Raw genomic sequence first — 22,233 nt, 5'->3', positions numbered from 1 at the left:
GATGCCATTAACCATTTAAATCATCCAACTGCCTCTCCTTGCTTTGGTTCCCTGCTTCCCAAGCAACCACCTGATAAGCAAATTTTCCCCCAGATTTATGTCCCCAAGGAACTACACTGGGTCAGAGACCTTAATTAGCCCATCAGATTAAGAGTGGTGTTTCTCATTAACCATCGGCATTCTTGTTTATTCATTGATTGCCTTGGGAGTTTAAGTAAGAACCAGCAGAAATCAGATACTGGTTCTTTCATACCTGGGTCTGAAAAACCGAAAACCGGATGTAGAAAGCAGAGAATTCATTACCTCTGCACCTGGGAAGATTGTGTCTGGACAGTGGAGGGCTCCCCCCACCCCAGCTCCTTCCCCACCTCCAATGTTATTTTCATCACCACACCCTTTGCACCTGTTACATCTGTCTGCTCAGCCGATTCTAACTTGTTGATGGAAAGTTTCTATGTATATGTAGATATTATAAAGAACAACAGGCTGAACATCAGCTCTAACACGGCAGCCTGGAAAAGGACATTCTTGGAAACCACCACTAAGTACCATGAACTTACAATAAAAGCAAAAAAGAGTACCTGTCTCCTTAGATCTCTTGTTTTCTTTGTCATCTTATCAATTGCAATGTTTAGAGGATCTCCTTTTTCTTTTCTTCCAGTCTATTAAGAAAAGAGAAATAATTTCTGATTTAGAAAAATTCAGTGTTAGTGATATTAAATGTTAAAAAATTCAGAAACACACTTGAGTTGTAGAGTTCATGCCATTTAAAAAAAAAAAGATTCCCTTCAGTACACAGCTAATGCAACATGGTCTCTAAAGTTGATTTTCTCTGAAATAAAAATTAAAGATTGATGAAAATCAATACACTCTCAATATGGTTACACATATGTCCCTATTCAACTCCATGTAAATCTATGTTTTCTTCCCTTCTCTAGACATTCAGCGATTAAATAAACACAAAGATGTTTTGTTATTGCCTTCAAATACAAAGGTCTTGTGTTTTTCTATTATGTAAGCACACTTCTGCATAGAAGATGATTGAGATAATAAAAACTAAATTAGAAAAGAAACTTAAGGTAAATGATCAGAATTCAGAATTTTATATCAATATATCACAGGTCTTTTTGTAACTTCTGGATCAAAATCAAAAGAGGTGCTTGACCAGAAAACACGGTGTTTTCGTCTCAGTTCTGCCATGCCCTGCAATGCTAACCATGGTAATAAGCAACCCACAGCTTGAGGTCATGAGGAAAGTTTCCCTTAGGACTGTGACAAGCAGAGGCAAAGGCAGAAGATAATACTAATAAACTTTGATGAATCATTCACTGGAAGTTTGGAAGGTTGACTAGTTTCTATTTCCCTTCTGTTTTTCCGTTTTTTTCATTGCTGTAGTAACACAACTAAAACCAAAGCAAACAGAATCTCTATTATCTTTTTAAAACCACAACAAGCACAAGCTTCCCAGGGATAAAGCGCTCTATGTAACTTTGTGGATGATATTATCTTCCTTTGAAGAGAAAATTGTTCTCAAATTCTTTGTCAGATCTGTTAAATTATCTACACTTTAGTCAGACACCCTACAGATTTATTTATTTATGGTCCTAGTGGCAGGTCAACGCCCCTTCCACACTCAGTCTCTGTAATACTAAGTAGGTCTCTAGTCATTTGTGTATATGATGAAATGAGATACCAGGTAGTATATTGTGCCTCATGGGATAATGTCTTTTGAGGCTCCATAGAAATTAATATCCAACAGATTTCTGTATGTCCTCTTTCAATGGCAAAATCCTGGATGTGTAAGGCTGACATGTATGCATCCGATTCACATATACCTAGATTTAAAGCAGTCTCGAGACTTCCCTGACGGTGCAGTTGTTGAGAATTTGCCTGCCAATGCAGGGGACATGAGTTCGAGCCCTGGTCCGGGAAGATCCCACACGCCACGGAGCAACTAAGCCCATGTGCCACAACTACTGAGCCTGTGCTCTAGAGCCCGAGAGCCACAACTATTGAGCCCATGTGCCATGACTACTGAAACCCATGTGCCTAGAGCTCATGCTCTGCAACAAGAGAAGCCACCACAATGAGAAGCCCGCGCACCACAACAGAGTCACCCGCACTTGCCACAACCAGAGAAAGCCCACACGCAGCAATAAGACCCAACATAGCCAATAAATTAATTAATTTATATAAAAAAGCAGTCTCTCTTTTCTACAACTTGCTTAATTAATCATTTTTTTCTGGGTGAATGGTTGATGTGTAATCCTATAGGATTTTTCATGAAAAGCCAAAACCAGGGCATATGTGTGTATTTTTAATCATTGAAAAGCCTACAAATCTCCATCACCCTTTTTCCACTCCCTGAACTCAAATGCTGACCCTTCAAATGCACTCTGAAGTTTTGTAAGTAGAATGAGTTTAAAATAAAGTGACCAACATGTACAACTTTGAAATATCAGCATACAATTAGATCCAAAGAAACAAAAATGTATGGAGAAGAATGACATGCTACTTTGTGTTCCGAGGACACTGTCCCGTAGCGAGTGTGACTGCAGTGCCCTGACTCTCCATAGCCAGGTGTGCTATCTGCTCAGCAGTCAGGGCTGTTTCTTTTCTCTTTGGTTTGCTCCTGGCAAACAGGACATCTGCCTTCAAAATATGGGCACTTTCATGGGGGTCTGGACCATGATCATTCTGGAACCACAGGTTTCTTAAGCCCTTTCCATGCAGGAGAGTAAGTAAAAACTTACTTTAAAAAATGAACAGTTGCAAGTTTGGTTTAAAATGTGGCTATGAGAGAAGCAGACTGGATCACTGAACTTTCCCACATAAAAAAATCAAGACAGTGTGAATACGCAAAATCATTACTGAATGAATACTGTGTCAGACACAGGGTTCATCGCATTCTGCCCGGGACATATCAAATGCCGGTCGCCATTCACAAAGGAGACCATGAGAATGCGAGCAGACCTGGGACCAGGGTGAGAGGAGTGAGGCACCTGCCTCAGGTATAAAATGAAGGGGCTATCAAAGAACTCAGGAATCAAGATAAACAAGAGTTTAACGCAATAGTTTAAAAACTCGAAATTAATGCCAAAAATCCATATTGAACAAATATTGAAATTTTAAATACAGCCAAGCTCTGACAGCGCCAGGATTAGGGTGAGGCCAGTGAGGTGCATCACACAAGCACAGGTCAGATAACATTTTTAAATTTTAAACTTTTAAAAATTAGGGGATGTATTTATGCTTTTAAAAATGTCATTGTTTACTTAAATTTCAAATGTAACTGGGTGTCCTGTAATTTTATGTGCTAAATCTAGCAACCCTATCCCCATCAGTATGACACTCAAGATTCTAAGTAGGGTGGTTACAGGCACACATTGTGTGAATACATGGGCAACATGGGATTCTGTATCCCATTTGGCATCAATAACCTGCAACTGTATAGCACATGTCCCAAAGACGTGAGGCATTGTGTTGGTTACCTGGGGGGCGAGGGGGGTGGGAAATGCACAAAAAGTGAGAGTCACTTCCTCACACTTGAGAAGAAGTTCCTAATCCAGTGAATGACCCCAATGTGAGACCAACAACATTAACAGCTATACAGAGAGACGAGTTCCCTACAGGGCTAAATGAGATGCTCAAAAAAGGAAGAAGATGTTGCATTTGGGAAGTCAGTTATCTCACAGAAGGATGAGAAGATTTAGCTAGACCTTAAGTCCCAGGTAAAATCTGAATAGGAAAGAGGGAGGGCCAAAGCTGCATCAGGACAAGAAGCAGCAAGGCAAGTAAGGGGAGGACAGCGAGTTGAATGGGCCAGCCTTTTCTCCACGATGTGAAGGCATCGGTTTGACTAGCTATAGAGACAAGTTATTTTTATAAGAACTTCTTTATAGTGTGATTACAGCCAACTGTAGTTTGACCTGCAAGCTCAGAGGATCTCTGGTGACATTAGCATTCCAGGTCCCAGTGTTGTTGGGATTCCCTTTGTATACTATTTGCGATCTGGTGTCTTCAGTGTTCAAATCTTTGGCTGGAAGCAATTCAAAAAACTGCAGTTGACTTGGGTGCCATATTTGTTTTCACGGTTTAGAGAGGTTGGGGAATGATCAAGTCAGGAGTAGAACTTAGGAAACTGGAGCCAGCAGCTGAAATCATCCATTCACTGGCACTTTGTTAGCACTAATTTTTAAAAAATAAGGTAGGGGCACAGGAACAAAGCTAGTAACTCCTCGATGCTCAGATTTACATAGCAAATGGGGACTAGCAGCCCACAACTCCATACTGTTCTGCCCTCTGTTATGACCCCACATAGAAAGACTTTTAAATTATCAACCTAACCTGGACAGGAAGCCAATCACTGAGAGAGCCCAAACAAAAAAACTCTCGCCTCCGAGTGTCAGCCCTTCCTTATTAGGTTCTGTGATCTTGGATAACGATATGCTCATTTTTTTATGTCTGAGTTTTCTCATAAGCACAATAGAGAGCATAATATATGCCCTGTCTTCCTCCCCAGGTTAGCAGGGCAATCAATCATGGTGTCAATGTGCTGGAAACAGTAAAAGGTGTTAACAGCATCCAGGCAATTAGGAAAGTATTTCTACTGTGGAAAAAAAAATGGAAGTATTGCTTTGGAAACTACACAAAAACTATTTTTAGATCACCTGAACTTCGACTTTCTCCACTCAGGCATATAATATATGAAAACCTTGTCAAAAACTAGAATTCCTAAAGGAAGAGTTATTTCTGCTTAAGGAAGGAATGTTTTGGGCAGTTCATTTTAAATGACTAGTCTGGGATACTCTAAGAGGTGAAATAAGGGGCAGAAATGCCAGATGAATGTCTTTTACATAGTAGATTCTTGGATACATTTGTTAAATAACTAAAGATTTGATCATCGTGAGCAAACTCTAGTTCCCAGGGAATCAACCAGAAGCCTCACCTAAACTCTGCCTCCCTGACCCTCCAGGCTCTAATAGTTTAACAAACTGAAGTGAAGGGAGACCTCCATCTCCATTTTGACACCATCACCTAGTAAACGAAAGTGTGTGGTCTTAAGCCCGCCATCCATTTCTTTCCCTGCCTTTGCTGAACAGAAGGAAACGAAGAGCAGTTGTAAGCGCTCTCTGCCAATAACTACCTAAGTGATCTGGCAACTTGTGTATACTCCAGACTTATCCTCTGTCCAATGGAGGGGCCAGAGAGGAGTGACAGACCCCAGAAAATGGGGGACCCCGAAGACCCCACAAGAGCATGTAACCACGCTTCCCTTGTAGGGAGGCTCTCATGGCGCTGCAGAAAGGGCTGCAATTGGCTGTCAGTCAGTCAGGGTTTTCTCATCTCTAAAATGTGGATAAATGCTTGCTTTGGGGATTATTGTGAGTATAAAAGAGAGAGGATCTGGAGCATGTAGCCCAGTACCTGACCCAGCAGACGTAACTCAGTCAATTTCTTCTCCCTCCTCACCCCCTCATTCCTCTCAAAGATGGAAAGAGCAAAACCCAGAAAGGTGAAGTCACTGATTCTCATCACATGGCTCTCTTAGTGTCTGACCAGACTTCCAGCCCAGGGCCATTTCCATTCCATGTCTAGACCGTCTCCACCTCTAAAACTCTAGGATTCTGTGATTTTATAGAGTTTCATGTGTTTCTTTTCAAAGGCTATCAAAAAAATCTCAGTGGGAGGTGTATCTGCCCTGTCACATGTTGTCTGCAGACTCTGTGTGCCTTTCTCAGACTGCTGCCCACTTGCCTTCTTTATCGTTACCTGCAGACAATGAGCCTGCAATAGAGATAGCCATTTAATAAATATCATTATTTAAAAAAAAAAAAGCAGACAGGCGGGAGCCCTCTCTCACACTGCTTCAGGCGGCTTTCCTAGTTGCCATCTGTTGTGCTAGCGAGGTGTGTGTTTATTAAACTTTATTTGTTTTAGTCTTTGGGCTTTATTTTACAAAACACATTTAGGGGAGATCCACAGCTTGAACTGATGAAAGGGAAGGGAATGAATTTCCTGATTTGGCACATAATTCAGTACAAGGAGTCACTCATGGAGGCCTTGAGGATATAAATCTACTATCTCAGTGCTTCCATCAGATCTGTGGTTTCATGTTAGTTTCAGGGCACAATATTAATATGCAGGAAATGGCTGTAAGAAGGTAAATGTCTATCACTTTTTTCTTTCCCTCAACAGTACCTGGAAGCTTGATTGAATGCATGAGAAATCTTTGAAATACTGTACAGCGATGACTCTAATATACCGAATGCGTGGGGAGCTAATCAAATGCCCAGTCTTCAAACTGTTGTCATTTGAAAGAGATGGGAGTCAAAATCATCAGAATGGCAGAAAGCAATAACGTGCCCTACACTCCATCTCCCACACATTCTCCTGTCACTTAAACCTATGATTTAGACAACAGGAGGGAGGAGAAAAATTATCTATTGATCTAGCAGTTACCCTATCATATTTGGAGGACTGCCCATCTACCCTCAAACCCTGCATGCAGAAATCATATTCTTATTACAAGTAACACCATTATTTACAGAACCTTGAACATTTCATAATACCTTTATATTCTGTGTAAATCACAGTCTGAGAATGTGAACCTTTCTAAATATTTCCTTTTCACTAGCTATGGACATTTCTCTTAAAAAAGAAATGGGCAATATCTCTTTAGAATGGATAAAAGTTTAGCATCAGCCACAAATCAAACTCATGATTAGGATACTTTGACCACATAAAAACCCAGCTTTCCTGGACTCTGGGATAGGGGTGGGAGGATAAAGGAAGAAAGGGAAAAACTGACAATGTGTCAGGGCAAAAACGTATCTGACGTTTCTCTGCCAGGCCTCATCAATGCTCAAGGAAATAACCATCAACATATAAGGTTAGAACATCAGGATGGCATTATTTGTGGAGTTCCCAGACCATACCTACTAGCATAGCAATGTTAGTACACACAACAGACAATGCACAGAGAAGGCCTGATTCAGGTAATTCAGGGCACATCACAGTATGTTTTCATTTTCCCAGCAACCTCTTCACGGTCTTTTGCTAAATCCTCTAATTTTTCCTTCCAACTCACAACCAAGGAGTTCTGGCCTAAGAATAAACTCATGATAACATCCAAACGAGTGACATTCAGCTCTAAGGTGGTAGGAAGGAGGTATATTTCTCCACACTGGGATTGAAAAACTGGTAGCAGATACACCTTTAGCTAGTTAGGGCGTCTTTGAAAATAGATGCCACAAAAAGGAAGCACAGATGGGAGGTGGGGAGAGAGAGAGAGAGATAGAAAGGAGAGGTTAATTTGGGGCTGAAAAGAGATGAGATGCTAGGGAAAGGAAACAGAAGGAAAGGGGAAGGAAGGGAAGAGAAGGGGAAGGAAGGGAAGAGAAGGGGAAAGGAAGTCAGCTTTTGGAGTCAAATCAGATTGGTTCATAGTTTCCATTACATACTAAGCTTGTAAAATAAAGCTCCATGAGGGTACAGTCTGCTTGACTTTTCATTATATCCTGGGAGCCTGGAGCTTTGCCCGGCACATAATAGGCACTTAAAAAATTCTATTACATTAGTGAATGAAGCACATGGGTTCCTGAATCCAGCTGTACCTAAACCCATCAGTATCTACCAATGGATTTCCCAGCATCATGAGTTAACAAACTCCCCCTACGTTTACTGATGTTGGGTTTCTGTCACTTACAACCAGAAACATCTGACTGAATCAGAGACCTTAAATTACCAGAACAAAGTAATTTGAAGACAACGTAGTAGAGAGGGAAAACCCCAGTAAGGACCCCCATGGACACCACTCAGAGAACCAAGGGAGCTCAGACCTTGGTTTCACCTACAGAGTTTTTCCCTGCACTAATTACTGCCCAGGCTGTAAATCCTAATATCACAATCCTCCCCTAAATCTGGTCAATCACTAGACTTGTGAATTTGTCCATTGAAAAGTCTCTAGGATTCCTGCTGTTCCTCAAATCCCTCTGCCCATGACACCCAACCACCCCAGTATACACCTCCAACACCACACAAGCCTCCCTCAGCAGCCTCAGTATGGTCTGTTGACACCAAGCTTTTACTTCTTTGGTTCAATACTCCTCTCAGCTCCCATTTAGTTCTTTTTTTTTTTTTTTTTTTAATTTATTTATTTTTTTTATTTTGGCACACAGGCTTAGTTGCTCCGTGGCATGTGGGATCTTCCTGGAGCTGGGATCGAACCCGTGACCTCTGCATTGTCAGGCGGATTCTTAACCACTGCGCCACCTAGGAAGCCCTCCCATTTAGTTCTTACTGCATCCCTACTTTCTAGTAAACTTTTGAGCCTGTATTTTAAGACTTCATAATTGGACCCCCTTCTTGTAATTGACCCTACCTCTAGTCAATTTGTTCCTTTTTAACAACTCACACACTTTCTGCCTCATATTGGTGCCTGGCTGAAAGGTATCATTCTCCCTTCAACCATTTGCCTAACTGGGATCTACCCATTCTTCAAGGAATAGCTCAAAATCCTCCTCCAGGGAGTGTTTCTAGACTGATCTAGCCCTTGAAGAGCTTCCTCTCCTCTGACCATATCCTTCGATTAGGTACTGTGCCAAATGATGCAGATGTTAACAATAGACCATCCTGCATTTTTTTTGTATCAAGTATTCATGTTCCTGCAGTGTAGAACCCAAGCTTTTTGTGGATAGAAAATGCCTTGATTTTCTCCTGGAGGACTCAGCATACAACTCCCAAGAAGTGCTCCGGAAACACTTGTTTGTGGATAGAAGGATGGACAGTCCAGTAGGCACCTGGAGATAGGAGGTAGGCATGAAAGAGATGAATGATTTGGAAACTGGGGGGTTTTAAAAAGAAATTTCACCTTCTTTACAATTTGCTGATAAAAGCCATAGGAAGTGGTTTGCACCTGTGTAATGTTACAATTCTTGCTCCTTGATTTATTTTATCAACACAGGTGTAGTCCTCAGTGTTTATCTGTCAGGAAACCCTGCCTAGAAGAGAGCTTTCACCAGAGCGCCCCTCCCCTCAGCTCCCCAACTTGGGTGATTGCTGAGAGCCATGGTTAATTAAACACACATGCCTTCAAAGCTGGTGCGAGACCATGAACTGAGCAAACTGCTAAAAAATGCCATTTTATCTTTACAGTTAAGGTGAAAGTAGCCAAGGCAAAGTGCAGATTTCTATTGATTTTATACACACACACAAACATGTATATACCCATACTGAATGAATGATTTAAATCTCAGTGAAATGTAAACTTCCACTTCATTTTTAAGTGCATACTCCCCAAACCACTCAGTTACAGTTAAAGCTATCAACACCTAAAGGATCCCTAGAGTCTGGCACTTTCCACCATCTCCAAAAGAGGTCAATAATTGGGTCCACATTGGTGAGGGTTCATGAGTCCACACTGCTGAAAGCTCACGAAAATCAGAAAATACTCAGGCAGAGGGTTACCTCGGTTTACGGAACGTCCATGTGGGTGGGGACCCCAAGCCTGGGCCTTGCTGTGCCTCATCTGCCCGTGGATCAGAGGCCAGTTCATGTTGTAATTCCTTCATCTCACCTGCCTGCCCTCCCAGCTTACAGCAACCCATCCTCCCAGGGTGCCTACAGCCACCTATATCAGGTATTTGGCTTCCTGTTTCCACTCAGGCAACAACTATGTGTTGTGCAAATCTCTTGCATTGTTTTTTTTAAAATTAATTAATTAGTTAATTTAATTTATTGGCTACATTGGGTCTTCGTTGCTGCACACGGGCTTTCTCCAGTTGCTGCAAGCGGGGGCTACTCTTCATTGTGTTGTGCAGGCTCCTCATTGTAGTGGCTTCTCTTGTTGCAGAGCACAGGCTGTAGGTGCGTGGGCTTCAATAGTTGCAGCACACAGGCTCAATAGTTGTGGCTCACGGGCTCTAGAGCACAGGCTCAAAAGTTGTGGCACACAGGCTTAGCTGCTCTGCGGCATGTGGAATCTTCCCAGAGCAGGGATTGAACCCGTGTCCCCTGCATTGGCATGCGCATTCTTAACCACTGCACCACTCTTGCATTGTTAATTGAATGTCAGACGTCACGCTCTGAAGCTAAAATACAAATATGTAAGCTGCATCATTATAATCCTCTATTGTTCAGAAACTGGTCATGACTATGTGTCCCTTCTTCCCAATTAGAAGTACAGGAGTTTAAGTTGAGAGTACTTGTCAGCTTGCGCTGTTACAACCAAATACCACAGACTGGGTGGCTTACACAAGATAAATTTATTTTCTCACTGTTCAGGAGGCTGGAAAGCCAAGATCAAGGTCTGGCAGGTTTGGTTTCTGGTGAGAGCTCTCTTCGTGGCTCACAGACATGGTGGAGAGACAGGGCAAGCAAGCTCTCTAGTGTCCCTCTTATAAGGGCACTAACCCTATCATGAGAGCCCCACTCTAGTAACTTATCTAAACCTAGTTACCTCCGAGAGGTCCCATCTCCAAATACCATCACACTGGGGGTTAGGGCTTCAATATATGAATTCTGGAGGGACACAACTGAGTCCATAGCAGACAAGAAGATGTCAGCCAATCGCATTTCCCTGAAACTGAAGTTTCTTGCACAGTCCTTACACAGACTAGGTACCAAGCAAATTAGAAATATGTTTTGATATGTACATATTAATACATTAAATAGGAATAAATGCAATAGTTAGTATTCTTGCTGTTTGACGCGATGCCATGATATAGATCCTTGGGGGCAAGGCTACTTGTGTGCGGAGGTGGGGCTGGAGTAGCTGTATCTTCACCAAAGGTAGAGTGATAGTATTGCTTACTCTCTTTCTACACTCATTCCCTTCCTTGCCTGTTTCAAATCTCACGTGAGCAAAAAGATGGAAATCAAAGCCTTTGATTGCATGCATAGGATTAAGATGTACACACACTTGCGAAAAGAGACATACAAATTGTACATGACTATTGTCAATTTTTTCTTTCAAAATAGTGGGAGATGGGAGTAGGTAAGCTTGAGGACTCTAGATACCAAAAAGAAATGGGGTTGGTGAAATGACACTTCTAAGAGATGGGCAGATCCCTGACTGGGACAAACAGAGCATCCCAGAGAGCATCTGGGACCCTGCTGTTTGCCAACCTTACAGCAGAATAAAATGAAGTTTCCTTGGTGACACTGGGAGGAGGAAATACAGAGCTTGGGAGTGCCAGGCACTTCCTGCATTCCCAGAGAACACCCAAAGAGATTTCCTTGTACTCTTCAGAACCAAGGCTTTTTTCCTCCCCAAATCAACTCTGCCCTCTCCTGGTCCTTGCAAAGCCTGTGAGGACCGCCTCTCCCCATCCTCTCAGCATCACCACCCCCAGTCTGTATCATGCCACCTTCTTATTCCTCTCACGCTCCCCTCCAAAGGGTGGCCCTATCTGGAAAGCAACCACACAGGTCTTGGTCACTTTACATCTTATCACTATAAGGGAACTAAGAGAGAATAATATTTTGTTTTCAATTATCTGGACAGTGAAAATAACTAAAGAAATATTTTAATTACTTAGACACTAGCAAGGCCCAATCTAGAGCTGCTAACCTCATTGTTAGCCCTTCTGCTTATCAAGCCTTGGGCTCTTTCTCAATTTCCCAAACCCACCCCCAAGCCAGACTGGAAGGCCAGGCTGCTGCCCACCCCCAGCACCAACACCCTGAGGCCACTGCCAAGTGACCTGGGTCCAAGCACAGGGCACTCCTCATGCTTAGTTGAGTCAGGGACCTCTCCGAGGCCCTTCTCACTGAGCGCACGTGGAATCTGACCTGTTAGGGAAGTTGCTCATGGAGCCTTTGCTCACACTTGGAGGCGATGAAAACTTTATGAGGCAAATAGCATTTTTTTGCAGCATGACAGTTAAAAACTAAACTGAATAGAGAGCAGGCCGAAACCCTGGAACACATGTCTCACATCATCCCAAATATTCCTCACTATGTGGTTCCCATAAACCCCATCTGCTGTGTTAATTTGTAAAGAATTACAAGGTTCTTAAAATTACACGTTGCTCTCTGTAGAGTACACTGTGTCTATTAAGGGGGAGAGTTGAGAATGTGCATCACGACCAGCTAGACACTAAGATCTTTTTCCTTCCTATGCTGGGATCCTACTGAAAGTTCGCTAAGTCTGCAAGGAATTTTAAGAAGTGTATTGTACTCTCTCTAGACCAGCTGTAGGAAAAAAATTCAAAACAAAATACACATAGCAAAATCTTTGCCTGAATTATAATCCTACGAACTTAACCATTTTCAAGTTGTGTGCACATCCCTCACTTCAATGAATCCTCAGGGCAATGCAAAGTCCTTGACTATAACTTAAAGAGGGCAAATAGCCCAAATTGAGAGAACTACTTGGGTGAGACTAAAACCTCCATCATACAGTCCTGACCTCTAGGGGCCCCTCAGAATCCTTGGGTGACAGCTGAGTGTTTCTCAATTGCTCCATCTCTGTCTACTCACAGAGCCAGAAGAGCAGTTTCTTGTCACCAAGCACATCTCTCCAATAACCCAGGGCTATGGTGACTGGCCGCCAATGTAGGCTTTTAGGTGAATTAAGTCTCCAGGGGATTGCTGGTTAAATGAGGGTAAGTGGTGGCCTGAAATGAGAAGGCGTATAGGAGAGTCTTAGGCTCAATAATCCCAGGCTGGAAACTGTTGAGGTGAGATAATTGTTACAAATGAAGATCCCTGGGTTCCTCTACTAAGAGAGTCCACTCAGTAGCTCTGGAGTAGATTTGAAATCTGCATGCTTAATAAACATTTAACAGTTTACAAGCAAGTTCTGTAAATACAGGGATCATTTCAGTGGGTTCCAAACTGATGAATCATTTTATTAATCAAAATCTTTCCAATTAATACCCAGGAATCTGCACTTTCAGATTGCCATGAAATTCTGTTGCTCAGCTTAATTTGGGACCAATGAGTTTTACAATGATTTACTAGCAGTAAGCTGAAGTAGGACCAAGGATCCACAGATAAAGCAAATCTGCTTCATTCCCGATGAAATCAGTCACCGTATCGCAAAAAAATGTTTCGTAACCAATCCACTTCATTTGAAAAGGAAATCAAACAAGATAGAGCAGACACAGCCTGCCACATCATTTCAGAAAAGGTCCCTGAAAGAAAGTTAAACCAGCTCCCCCAAATTTCTTGCCTGCCATGGTCACATATTCATGTAGACGTTAGAATAAAGCTGCTAGATACAATGGACACAGAAATAAAGGAGGCTGCTGTCTCACTAAAGCATAGAGAGCTTTACAAATTTGCAAGAGCACATACACACAAACACAGGATCCTGACCCCGGCAGTATTTCAGAGTTTCTGCTGGTAAACCCACGTCTACACTCCGCTAATTTCTCAACATTTTCTGAAAATTTACACCCAAATTCTTCCCCCCATGGCCCCAATCTCTCTGCTCCCTTGTAAGTACCTCCCAGTTCTCAGAAAAGTGTTTCTCTAAACACCCCATAATAATCTCCCACATGCTAACTCTGCCTTTCCTCCCCATCCTGAAGCCTCCTCTACAGCCCAGATCAAGCTCTCCCTGACCCCACAGCCCACACAGAATTCTCCCTTCTCTCAGTCACAGTAACAACTCGTATAGTCCTTTTTGATGGCAGGCCACAGCATCCCCCTCAGACAAATCCCTGCACAGCCTTTGGGCAAGCTGGCTCCAAGTGGTCTCACTCTAGATCCCTCACAGTCAGAGATCTGGCTACAGCTGCCCCCTGACTTCCAAGCTCTCGTGAAAAAAGGCAGAAATAGGGCTAAATGTGGTTGCTTGAATTTTCTCTGTTCACTCAGAGTGAGCTGAACTGTGTGAACTACTGTTGCTTCCAATTATATCATCAGTCCTATGAGAAAGCGGGATTTTTAGCACTGATTGTAAGGAAAAAAACCAGCTGAAACAGGTTGGCAGCAAATTGTTTGATGATGCATCTGTCAATTACATATGTAACACAGTAGTGTAAGATAAATGCTGTGATCATGTTTTGCATTTGAAGGTATGTGTATATGAATGTGTGTGTGTGTGTGTGTGTGCGTGCTGCAAGTTCACTGCCGTTATCTCTTTACTGTATGGTTACTGCCTCCACTAGTAGACTGTAACCTCTGTTACGAGAAAGACCACATCCTCCATATCAGGTACAATGCTCAAAAAGGAGTTTCCTTCCTACTCAATAAAGTGACAACTGTCACTCCTACTAGATAGTCGGAGTCAAAGTATGTTATTGCCAAGCTTCTTTGGCTGAGTTGGGGCCACAGACCACTGAGAAAGATGGAATCCAAAAATCCCAGTCCTTCCAGAATCTACTACTGACATGTTTACTTGCACCCATAACTATCTATCTGGCCAGGAGCAGTGATGGAAATGCATAGTGCCAATGCCAGGGTCATCTCAGTCTCCCAGGTGTTTGTGACACTAACACCTGGGGCAAGTGGAGATGGATGCTTTGACAAAGAAATCTGTGCTACCTCATCCTTATGTAAACTGACAATGCAAATGAAACTTCCAGTCCACAACTACCATCTGCCCTTCCTTCTTGCCTTCTTCCAAGCCTTCCCCTCCTTCAAACAATTTTTGAAGCAGACATAAACACTATTAAGTTACATCTTTGCTCTGCTACCTAATAGCTGTGTAACCCTTGGCAATTTACTTAACGACACTAAATCTCAGTCTTCATGTGCAGAATAGTGAAAAGAATGCCTGACCCTAGATTGGGGTGAGACAATGCACGCAAAATGTCTGTCTCCAAGTCTATCCTGAAAATGGTATCCAGTAAGCAGATTCCTGATCCTAATTTTCTTCCCTTCTTGATAGTAAACCTCTTCAAGGAGAGGCACAGTGCCGGGCATCTGAACCATGAATGGATGGATGATGGACGGATGGACTGTCTAGGAAGAAAACATGGTTTTGTAGATTGCATCTGGGTTTACACAGACTTGCCATTTGAAAATCTTTTAACATCTGAGTGGTATTTAATACTCATGAAATTTTCACCACTTTAAAGTCTATTTATAACACAATTCAAATATAAGGCCATGAAAAAGGAGAACCAGACATAGATCCTGAAACTTTACTAATAAAGTAGTGAGAAATTCAAACCCAACAGCTGTGGTTTTCTATACTAGTGAGAGATGGGGAGAGAAAGCTGGAGACTGATTCCTTCTTTTAGTCCCATGCATGGGTAATGAAATCAGTAGTGAACACATCTCACTAATGATTTTAATCAAACTGAGCGCCTAGAACTAACTGCCAGGAGAGGGAGACCTCCCAACCAGCCCAAATGGATTCTATTTCAGTCACCCTCATTTGGCCTGTCAAGGAAGGGATGGTATGGCTGAAATGAGGAAGCCAGATGCAGCAGTCCTGCCATGTCTGCCCCATGCTGATGGGGGGGTCAGAGAGGGAAGCTGCTAATGACTTATACACACTGAGGTACATGGGGCCCCCAGAGATGAATCTGAGCAGCCAAAACACACCTCTTTTCTAAGTATGTCTTCTACTATGATGCAAAGTCTAGAGAGCTATCATTAGAGTTTCATTTTAATTCATAGATAATGATTCTAGAAGTTCCCTGCTAAAATATTAATAAAATTGAGAAAAATCTTAAGTATAGAATCTGCTCACTGGTTGTTCATCTGTTTCTCCCATTAGAGTGTACACTTTATGGGATTAGTAACTTCATCCTTCTGGTTTACCTGTATGTGTATTTCACTAAGTCCAGTACCTGGCACATAGATTCTCAATGAAGCAGTGACATAAAATGGTTGTCATTTTGGAAAATAGAAAGTTGATCTCTAAACAGGACAAAAGGTTGCATAGAAATCTTTGTGGGGGTTTTAGAGAAGGAAGCCTAGAGAGTTCAAAGCAAACTCTGGTCCCATCAGAAATCCATGGATCAGGGATGTTAGGATTAGAAATTAGACATATCCACAACACTAAACAAAAAACTGAGGGGAAAACAATCCAATTATATGGGGGAGACCAGAAAGAAGAAGCAGAAGGAGAAGGAGAAGGAGAAGAAGAAGAAGGAGAAGGAGAAGAAGAAGAAGAAAAGGAAGAAGAAGAAACAAGATATTTGTGGAGTTTAAGGCAAAGGATGGCAGAGATCTTACCCTAGAGCTTTGAGACTCCAGCACTCTGTTGGATCCAAAGTAGGAACCATTGGGACTTCCCTGGTAGCACAGTGGTTAAGAATCCACCTGCCAAAGCAGGGGACATGGATTTGATCCCTGGGCTGGGAAGACCCCACATGCCACAAGCAACTAAGCCTGTGCACCACAACTACTAAGTCTATGCTCTAGAGCCTGTGAGCCACAACTTCTGAGACTTAGTGCCACAACTACCAAAGCCTGTGTACCTAGAGCCCATGCTCTAGAAGAGAAGCCACCACAATGAGAAGCCCAGGCACCACAATGAAGAGTACCCCTTGATCTCTGCAACCACAGAAAGGCTGTGCACAGCGATGAAGATCCAACGCAGCCAACAAAAAGTAAAGTAATTAAAAAAAACAGAAAACAAAAAAACTCACCATCACCAACAACAAAAAACAAGGTAGGAACCATCAAGGGAGCAGAACTACAGGCCAGGGATCCAGGTACTATTACTTAGGTAGCTGGTACTCACAGGTAGTCAAAGAAGAAGTCAGAAACCAGGAGCCAGAAGGGAGGTTCAAGTCTGGAGTGAAATCCACAGTAAGTCTGACTTGAGGGTGAATCACTGGGTTATGGGTTCAAGACCTTTTATTCCCTGTGCAGAAGCCAGACTGGTTCTAAGTTCAAAGTTGCCTGGGTAATCTGTCCCTCTCTTCCACCTACTTGTAACCAAGCATGAGGGCAGGCTTACTGCTACCCAGCTGTCTCCTCTCTTCCTCCTTATTCAGAGAGTACCCCAGGAACCCTTCCCTCCTGGAAGAGCTTTAGCACCAGAATCCTTTCTCCAGGGCTATACCAACCCTCTCTTTGCCTGCTTTTCTTTGTAATTAATCAAGACCTCCTAAGTGGAAAACAAAGAAACAAACAAAGAGAACTAACAAATCAATTAGCTTTAAATACAATGTAATTATCCTGACTTTGGCTTCTTAAACTCAGTGACTCCAGGAGCAGGACCATCAGGCAGTGGACCAGGCTTCCATCTGCCGTAGCCTGAGCCGGGGTAGACTTTGTAAGCTGCAAATCACACCAGCCAGACTGACCTTTGTCTCTATGCACTCTGGGGTCAGCCACTACATCCTACTTCAAACAGTAGATCATTCTGTCAAAAAGCAACTATTTCTTGAGCACCTATTTGATGTTGAGCCCTGTAGAGGTGTGGTATAAGCCAAATTATGCCCTTATCCCTGAAAAAAAAAATTCATATGTTGAGGTGCAAACTCCTTAGTGCCTCAGAATGTGACACTATTTGGAGACAGACACTTTAAAAAGATAATTAAGATTAAATGAGGTCATTAGAGTGGGCCCTAAACCAATATGACCAGTGTCCTTAAAGAAGAAGAGATTAGGGACTTCCCTGGTGGTCCAGCGGTTAAGACTCCACGTTCCCAATGCAGGGGGCCCAGGTTCGATCCCTGGTCGGGGAACTAGATCCCACATGCTTGCCATAACTAAGAAGTCCTCATGCCACAACTAAAAGATCCTGCATGCTGCAACTAAGGCCCAGCGCAGCCAAAATAAATAAATAAATATTAAAAAAATAATAAAGAAGAGATTAGATATAGAAAAACACAGGAAAGAGCATGAGAGAAATGAAGGCTGTTTATTTACAAGCCTGCGAGAAAGGCCTCAGAACAAACCCACCCTGCAGATACCTTGATCTCAGATTTCTAATTTCCAGAACTGTGAGAAAATAAATTTCCTTTGTTAAAACCCCAGTCTCTGGTATTTTGTTAGGGCAGCCCTAGCAAGCTAACACAAGGTGCGACAGGAAATACCAAAGTAATGATTTGTTGAGGTTTTGACTTCCTGTTAAAATACATTACTGACTCAGGCTAACAAAAAGTCCAAGAGAGCTGAGGTGAGGGCAGGAATGGAAGATGTGACTGTCTCCAGAAATCCTGACTTCTCAGAAAGCTCTTCAGTTTTTCACAGCACACAGCATATATCAATCAGTTTGTCTGACTAAGGAAGGAGCCCCATCTCATCCACCAATTAGAAAATGGGTATCTCAAGTCTCAGAGCAGAATTCTTGCTCTGAATACCAGGCTGGTTTCCTCAAGTTTTTTCTTTTCTTTTTTTTTTTTTTTTCAAGCTCCTCAGAGAGTCCTACAGCTCTTATTAAAAACAGGCAGCTATTAAATGCAAAATAGATAGATAGAGATAAATAGATAAACCACTTAAAGCAATCTTCCTGATACACCCTTACACATTTCCATTTCAGAAAACAGCCAAAGACAATTTAGTCTCATATATTCTCACAATTTAATTTAGATAAAAATATAACATTTTGTTCTCTAAATGAAAGCTTGCCAGTGCTTTTGATTAAGAAGCCTAACTGAGGTATTTAAGTAGCTATATGATGCCTATTCCCTTATTGGTAACTTTTTTTTCCTGGTGTCCCTCTCAGAGTTCAACATACCTAGTACTTCAAGCAGGTGGCTGATAGCGATATATTTGAGATGTCTCAGCAGCAACCCACACGTTGACTAAAGGGAGTGATGAAATCCCTATGAGGTCATGGCTAAACTTTCAGTCTGATTCATTCGCTTCACCAGTTAAAATCAAGACACATATAATGACCATGGTGCTGGACACTGAAGACACAGCAAACAGTCATGGTTGCTACTGAAACTGAGCAGGACCCCGTGGGGCTCCTGGGCATAGAAGCCTTTCTGTGTCCCTCATTGCTTGTTTGTTGGGAATAGGCTCCAGCCTCCATGACCTTTCCTGGGTTCCAAAGGGCAGGTTCAAACAGTTGACAATCAAGGAAGGGAGGGGATGCAGAGACAAGGGAGGAGCAGCCAAGAAACGACAGTGCAGCCTTGGGGCAGGGCCCTGGTTCCCCATCAAGAGATACATATAACAATAGCTTTGAGCTCTTCTGCAGAACTAAAACCCCCAATAAGTGAACCATGTTAACCACCTGATGAAGCATTCTTCATTCCAGAGAGATGGGCACAGTTTGATAACACTGAGACCCACAGAAGCTCATCAGGAGACCACCTGAGGCCAGGTTAAAGGAGAGCAGGCCCTGCACACATCCTGATCCTTATCAGCAACCCCACCCTTGAACCATTGCTATAAAACTCCTCACCAAATTCCCCTGGGTTGGGACACACAGTTTTTGAAGGCATGAGCCCTCTGTGTTCCCCTTTGCCTGGCAGAGCAATAAAGCTATTCTTTTCTACTTCCCTGAAAAACTCTGTCTCTGAGATTCAATTTGGCACCAGTGCACAGAGGCCAAGTTTTCAGCATCACTACCTGCAGAGTTAGAGTCAAAAGCATGATTTCCTACCTGAAGCACTACTAACATCTAGGGCCAGTATATTCTTTGTTGTGGAGGCTGCCCTATGTTTTGTAGGGTATTTAGTAGCATCCCTGGCCTCTACCAACTAGATGCCAGTAGCACCACTTCCTTCAGTTGTGATGACCATAAGTATCTCCAGACATTGGTACCCTGGGAATGGGGGGACACAATTGCCCCCACTTGAGAATTATTATCCTAATGAGTAAGAAATATAATTTTAAGAGCAGTTACAATGCAATAAAATGAAATAAAATAAATACACATACAGTGCCCATGAAGTGAACCAAGTAAACTGAGGGTAATGGAAAAACCAAAACCAAAAACAGAAACAAAACTGCTTTCTCATGAAGAGATATAAAATAAAGACACACCATAGCTATGTATTTGCTTTCTACTGTGTGTTAAACACTGGGCTTTTCCTGCTTGTTTAATCTCTATAGAATATCTATGTTAACCACTTTACAGATGTGCTCAAAGACAGAAATAAGCTTGTTCAACATTCAAAGAGTGAGGGATGGACCCAGGATCTAACCTGGGTTATAAATTCAAGTCTGACTAATTCTTTAGGAATGGAGACATTTTAAGAAAGAGAAAATGTCATTACATGAAGGCTAAAGTGCTCACAGATTAAAAGAATAACAACAATAACAACAACAACAACACACTTCTTTAAATATGAAGCTTGCATAGTATTTTGAGACTAAGTAATTGCATCATTGAAATAATTTAAATTAAAAATTGGTATAAAGCAATTAATAGAAGTTCTACTGGAGGGACTCTGGAGTTGTACAGCATCCATTCATGAGTCCATGGATTGGCCTGGCCTCCAGGGGTCCCTAAACACCTACCTGCCAACTAATTACCACCCACAGAACCAATCATCTCACATGATTCATAGGAAATGCAACAGTACCTTCGAATTTGCTTCCATCATCCCAGAATAATTAATAACAATATCTCCCTTTACTCTCAAAAATGCCCCAATTTGGGTGACATGTTTTATGACCCCCTATGACATGTTTTATGACCTCTAATTAAGTCTCGAGCTGAAAAATTATTAGTCCAGTATTTTATCTCATTTTATGTCATCAGATTCACTGTGTGAAAACCCAATCCATTATTTGATTGCTATATTTAATAACACACACAGTTTCCTTCCTAAAACCTTCTGTCAATCTAACACCTATAAGGTAATGTCCAAGAAGGTTCTGGCCAATTTGACCTCAGTATGGTTCTCCAATCTTACCTCTTATGCCCAGAACAGCCTCATGTGTTAGTCACTTTTCCTGGAACGGATCATGCTTTCATGCCTCTAAGCTCTTCCATGTGGCATTGTGGATGCCTATATTTCCTCTAACATTTTGTGCAATAACATTGATAACTGTGATAGACCCAGCAACGTCCTCCCCTTCACTCCTCACCTGCCTATTGAGGATCCCCTGATTTTCTCAGACATCAGTTGCTCCTCACTGCATGTGCCTGCATTTTACTTTGTCCATCCCTCTATTATGGTTTTTTTCATCCTGCAATTGCAGGTTCATAGGTCTGTGCTATTCTTACTCCTAGGAAGTTATCCTTATCTTTGTATCATGAATGCACTACCTGGTACTTGGTGACATTTGATGGGTATTCACTGCTTAATGACTACTGCTGGTGACTAACTGAAATAAGAATTGGCCACATTTAGGACAATCAATAAGCATTTGCTGAGTGCCTACCATGTAGCAGGCATGTGGCTTTTGCGTTGTGAAGTGAAAAGCCAAAATATCTGTGTTTTATTTGCCACTTTGCTTTTTTGTCTTTCTGTGACGCCAGGCAAGTCACTGAACTATATTAGATAGCAGCTTTCATATCTCTAAAGTAAGACATTAGAACTAAACAATTTCTAAGTTTTTTCCCCCAACTATAAGTCATCAATGGTCAAGGTAACATACCAAAGTCTTCTGACTAATCCTAAGTGAATTAGCATTGGCCTTATTATACATATTTTTTTTTCACAATATTTTTTCAAACTGTTTTTGGAATTACAAAATAATATATGTTAGTTAAATATTTTGAACAATACTCATGTAAATAAAGTAAAATATGAAAGCCTCCCCATGTACACACACACAGATCTTTCTGCACAGAAACTATTGGTAATAATATTTTGCCAGTTTTCCTATCATCATTTCCCTTTCTAGAGTTGATATATCAATATCTATCTATATCTATTGATCTATCATCTATCTATCTATCTATCTATCTATCTATCTATCTATCTATCATCTATCTATCTATCTAACTATCTCCTCCCCTCTCCCCAAATCTGCCAAACCTATCACCAGTCACAAATTCAAAACAGGCTGCTAAGAGGAGTTACTGAAATTTGGAATATGGCCCTAAATTTGGAGCTTGGTGTCACAAAAGGTGAATCTGACATCTCCCAAACTATCTTTATCATGTAAGTGCCTTAAGAACAAATTTGTGCCTAAAATAGTCCATCAGACTGATATTTTCAAAAGCCTTTTTGTTTACATTTACTTTTTACACCCAAATTAGCCTGCTTTCTAAATTGAAACAAAATGGTTAAAAAAAACAGAATCTGGGGGGAAAAGATGGCAGTGAAGTAGAGGGACATGGAATGCATCCCTCTCCACAGATGCATTGGGAATGCACCAAAAGACGCAATAAATCCTACAGAGAACCAACTGAACACCAGCAGATGACCTCGGACACCAGAAAGGACCACAAGGACCCTGACATAA

The 22,233-nt window shown here is 41.9% G+C and overlaps 1 protein-coding gene across 2 annotated transcripts in view; it reads right to left on the bottom strand.

Annotated features, from left to right (window-relative positions):
• The window catches only part of CTNNA2 (catenin alpha 2), a 1,170,309-nt gene that overhangs the window by 256,042 nt on the left and 892,034 nt on the right, over nucleotides 1-22,233 (bottom strand). For both annotated transcript variants that reach the window (XM_057742313.1, XM_057742314.1), the window contains exon 8: nucleotides 582-662. In XM_057742313.1, the coding sequence (XP_057598296.1) occupies nucleotides 582-662 (81 nt within the window). The remainder of the gene's footprint in view (nucleotides 1-581; nucleotides 663-22,233) is intronic.

This window comes from Hippopotamus amphibius, chromosome 7, assembly GCF_030028045.1.
Source record: "Hippopotamus amphibius kiboko isolate mHipAmp2 chromosome 7, mHipAmp2.hap2, whole genome shotgun sequence".
NCBI lineage: Eukaryota > Metazoa > Chordata > Mammalia > Artiodactyla > Hippopotamidae > Hippopotamus > Hippopotamus amphibius.
Note: the sequence above shows the minus strand (reverse complement) of the source record. Positions and strands in the feature narration are given on the sequence as shown.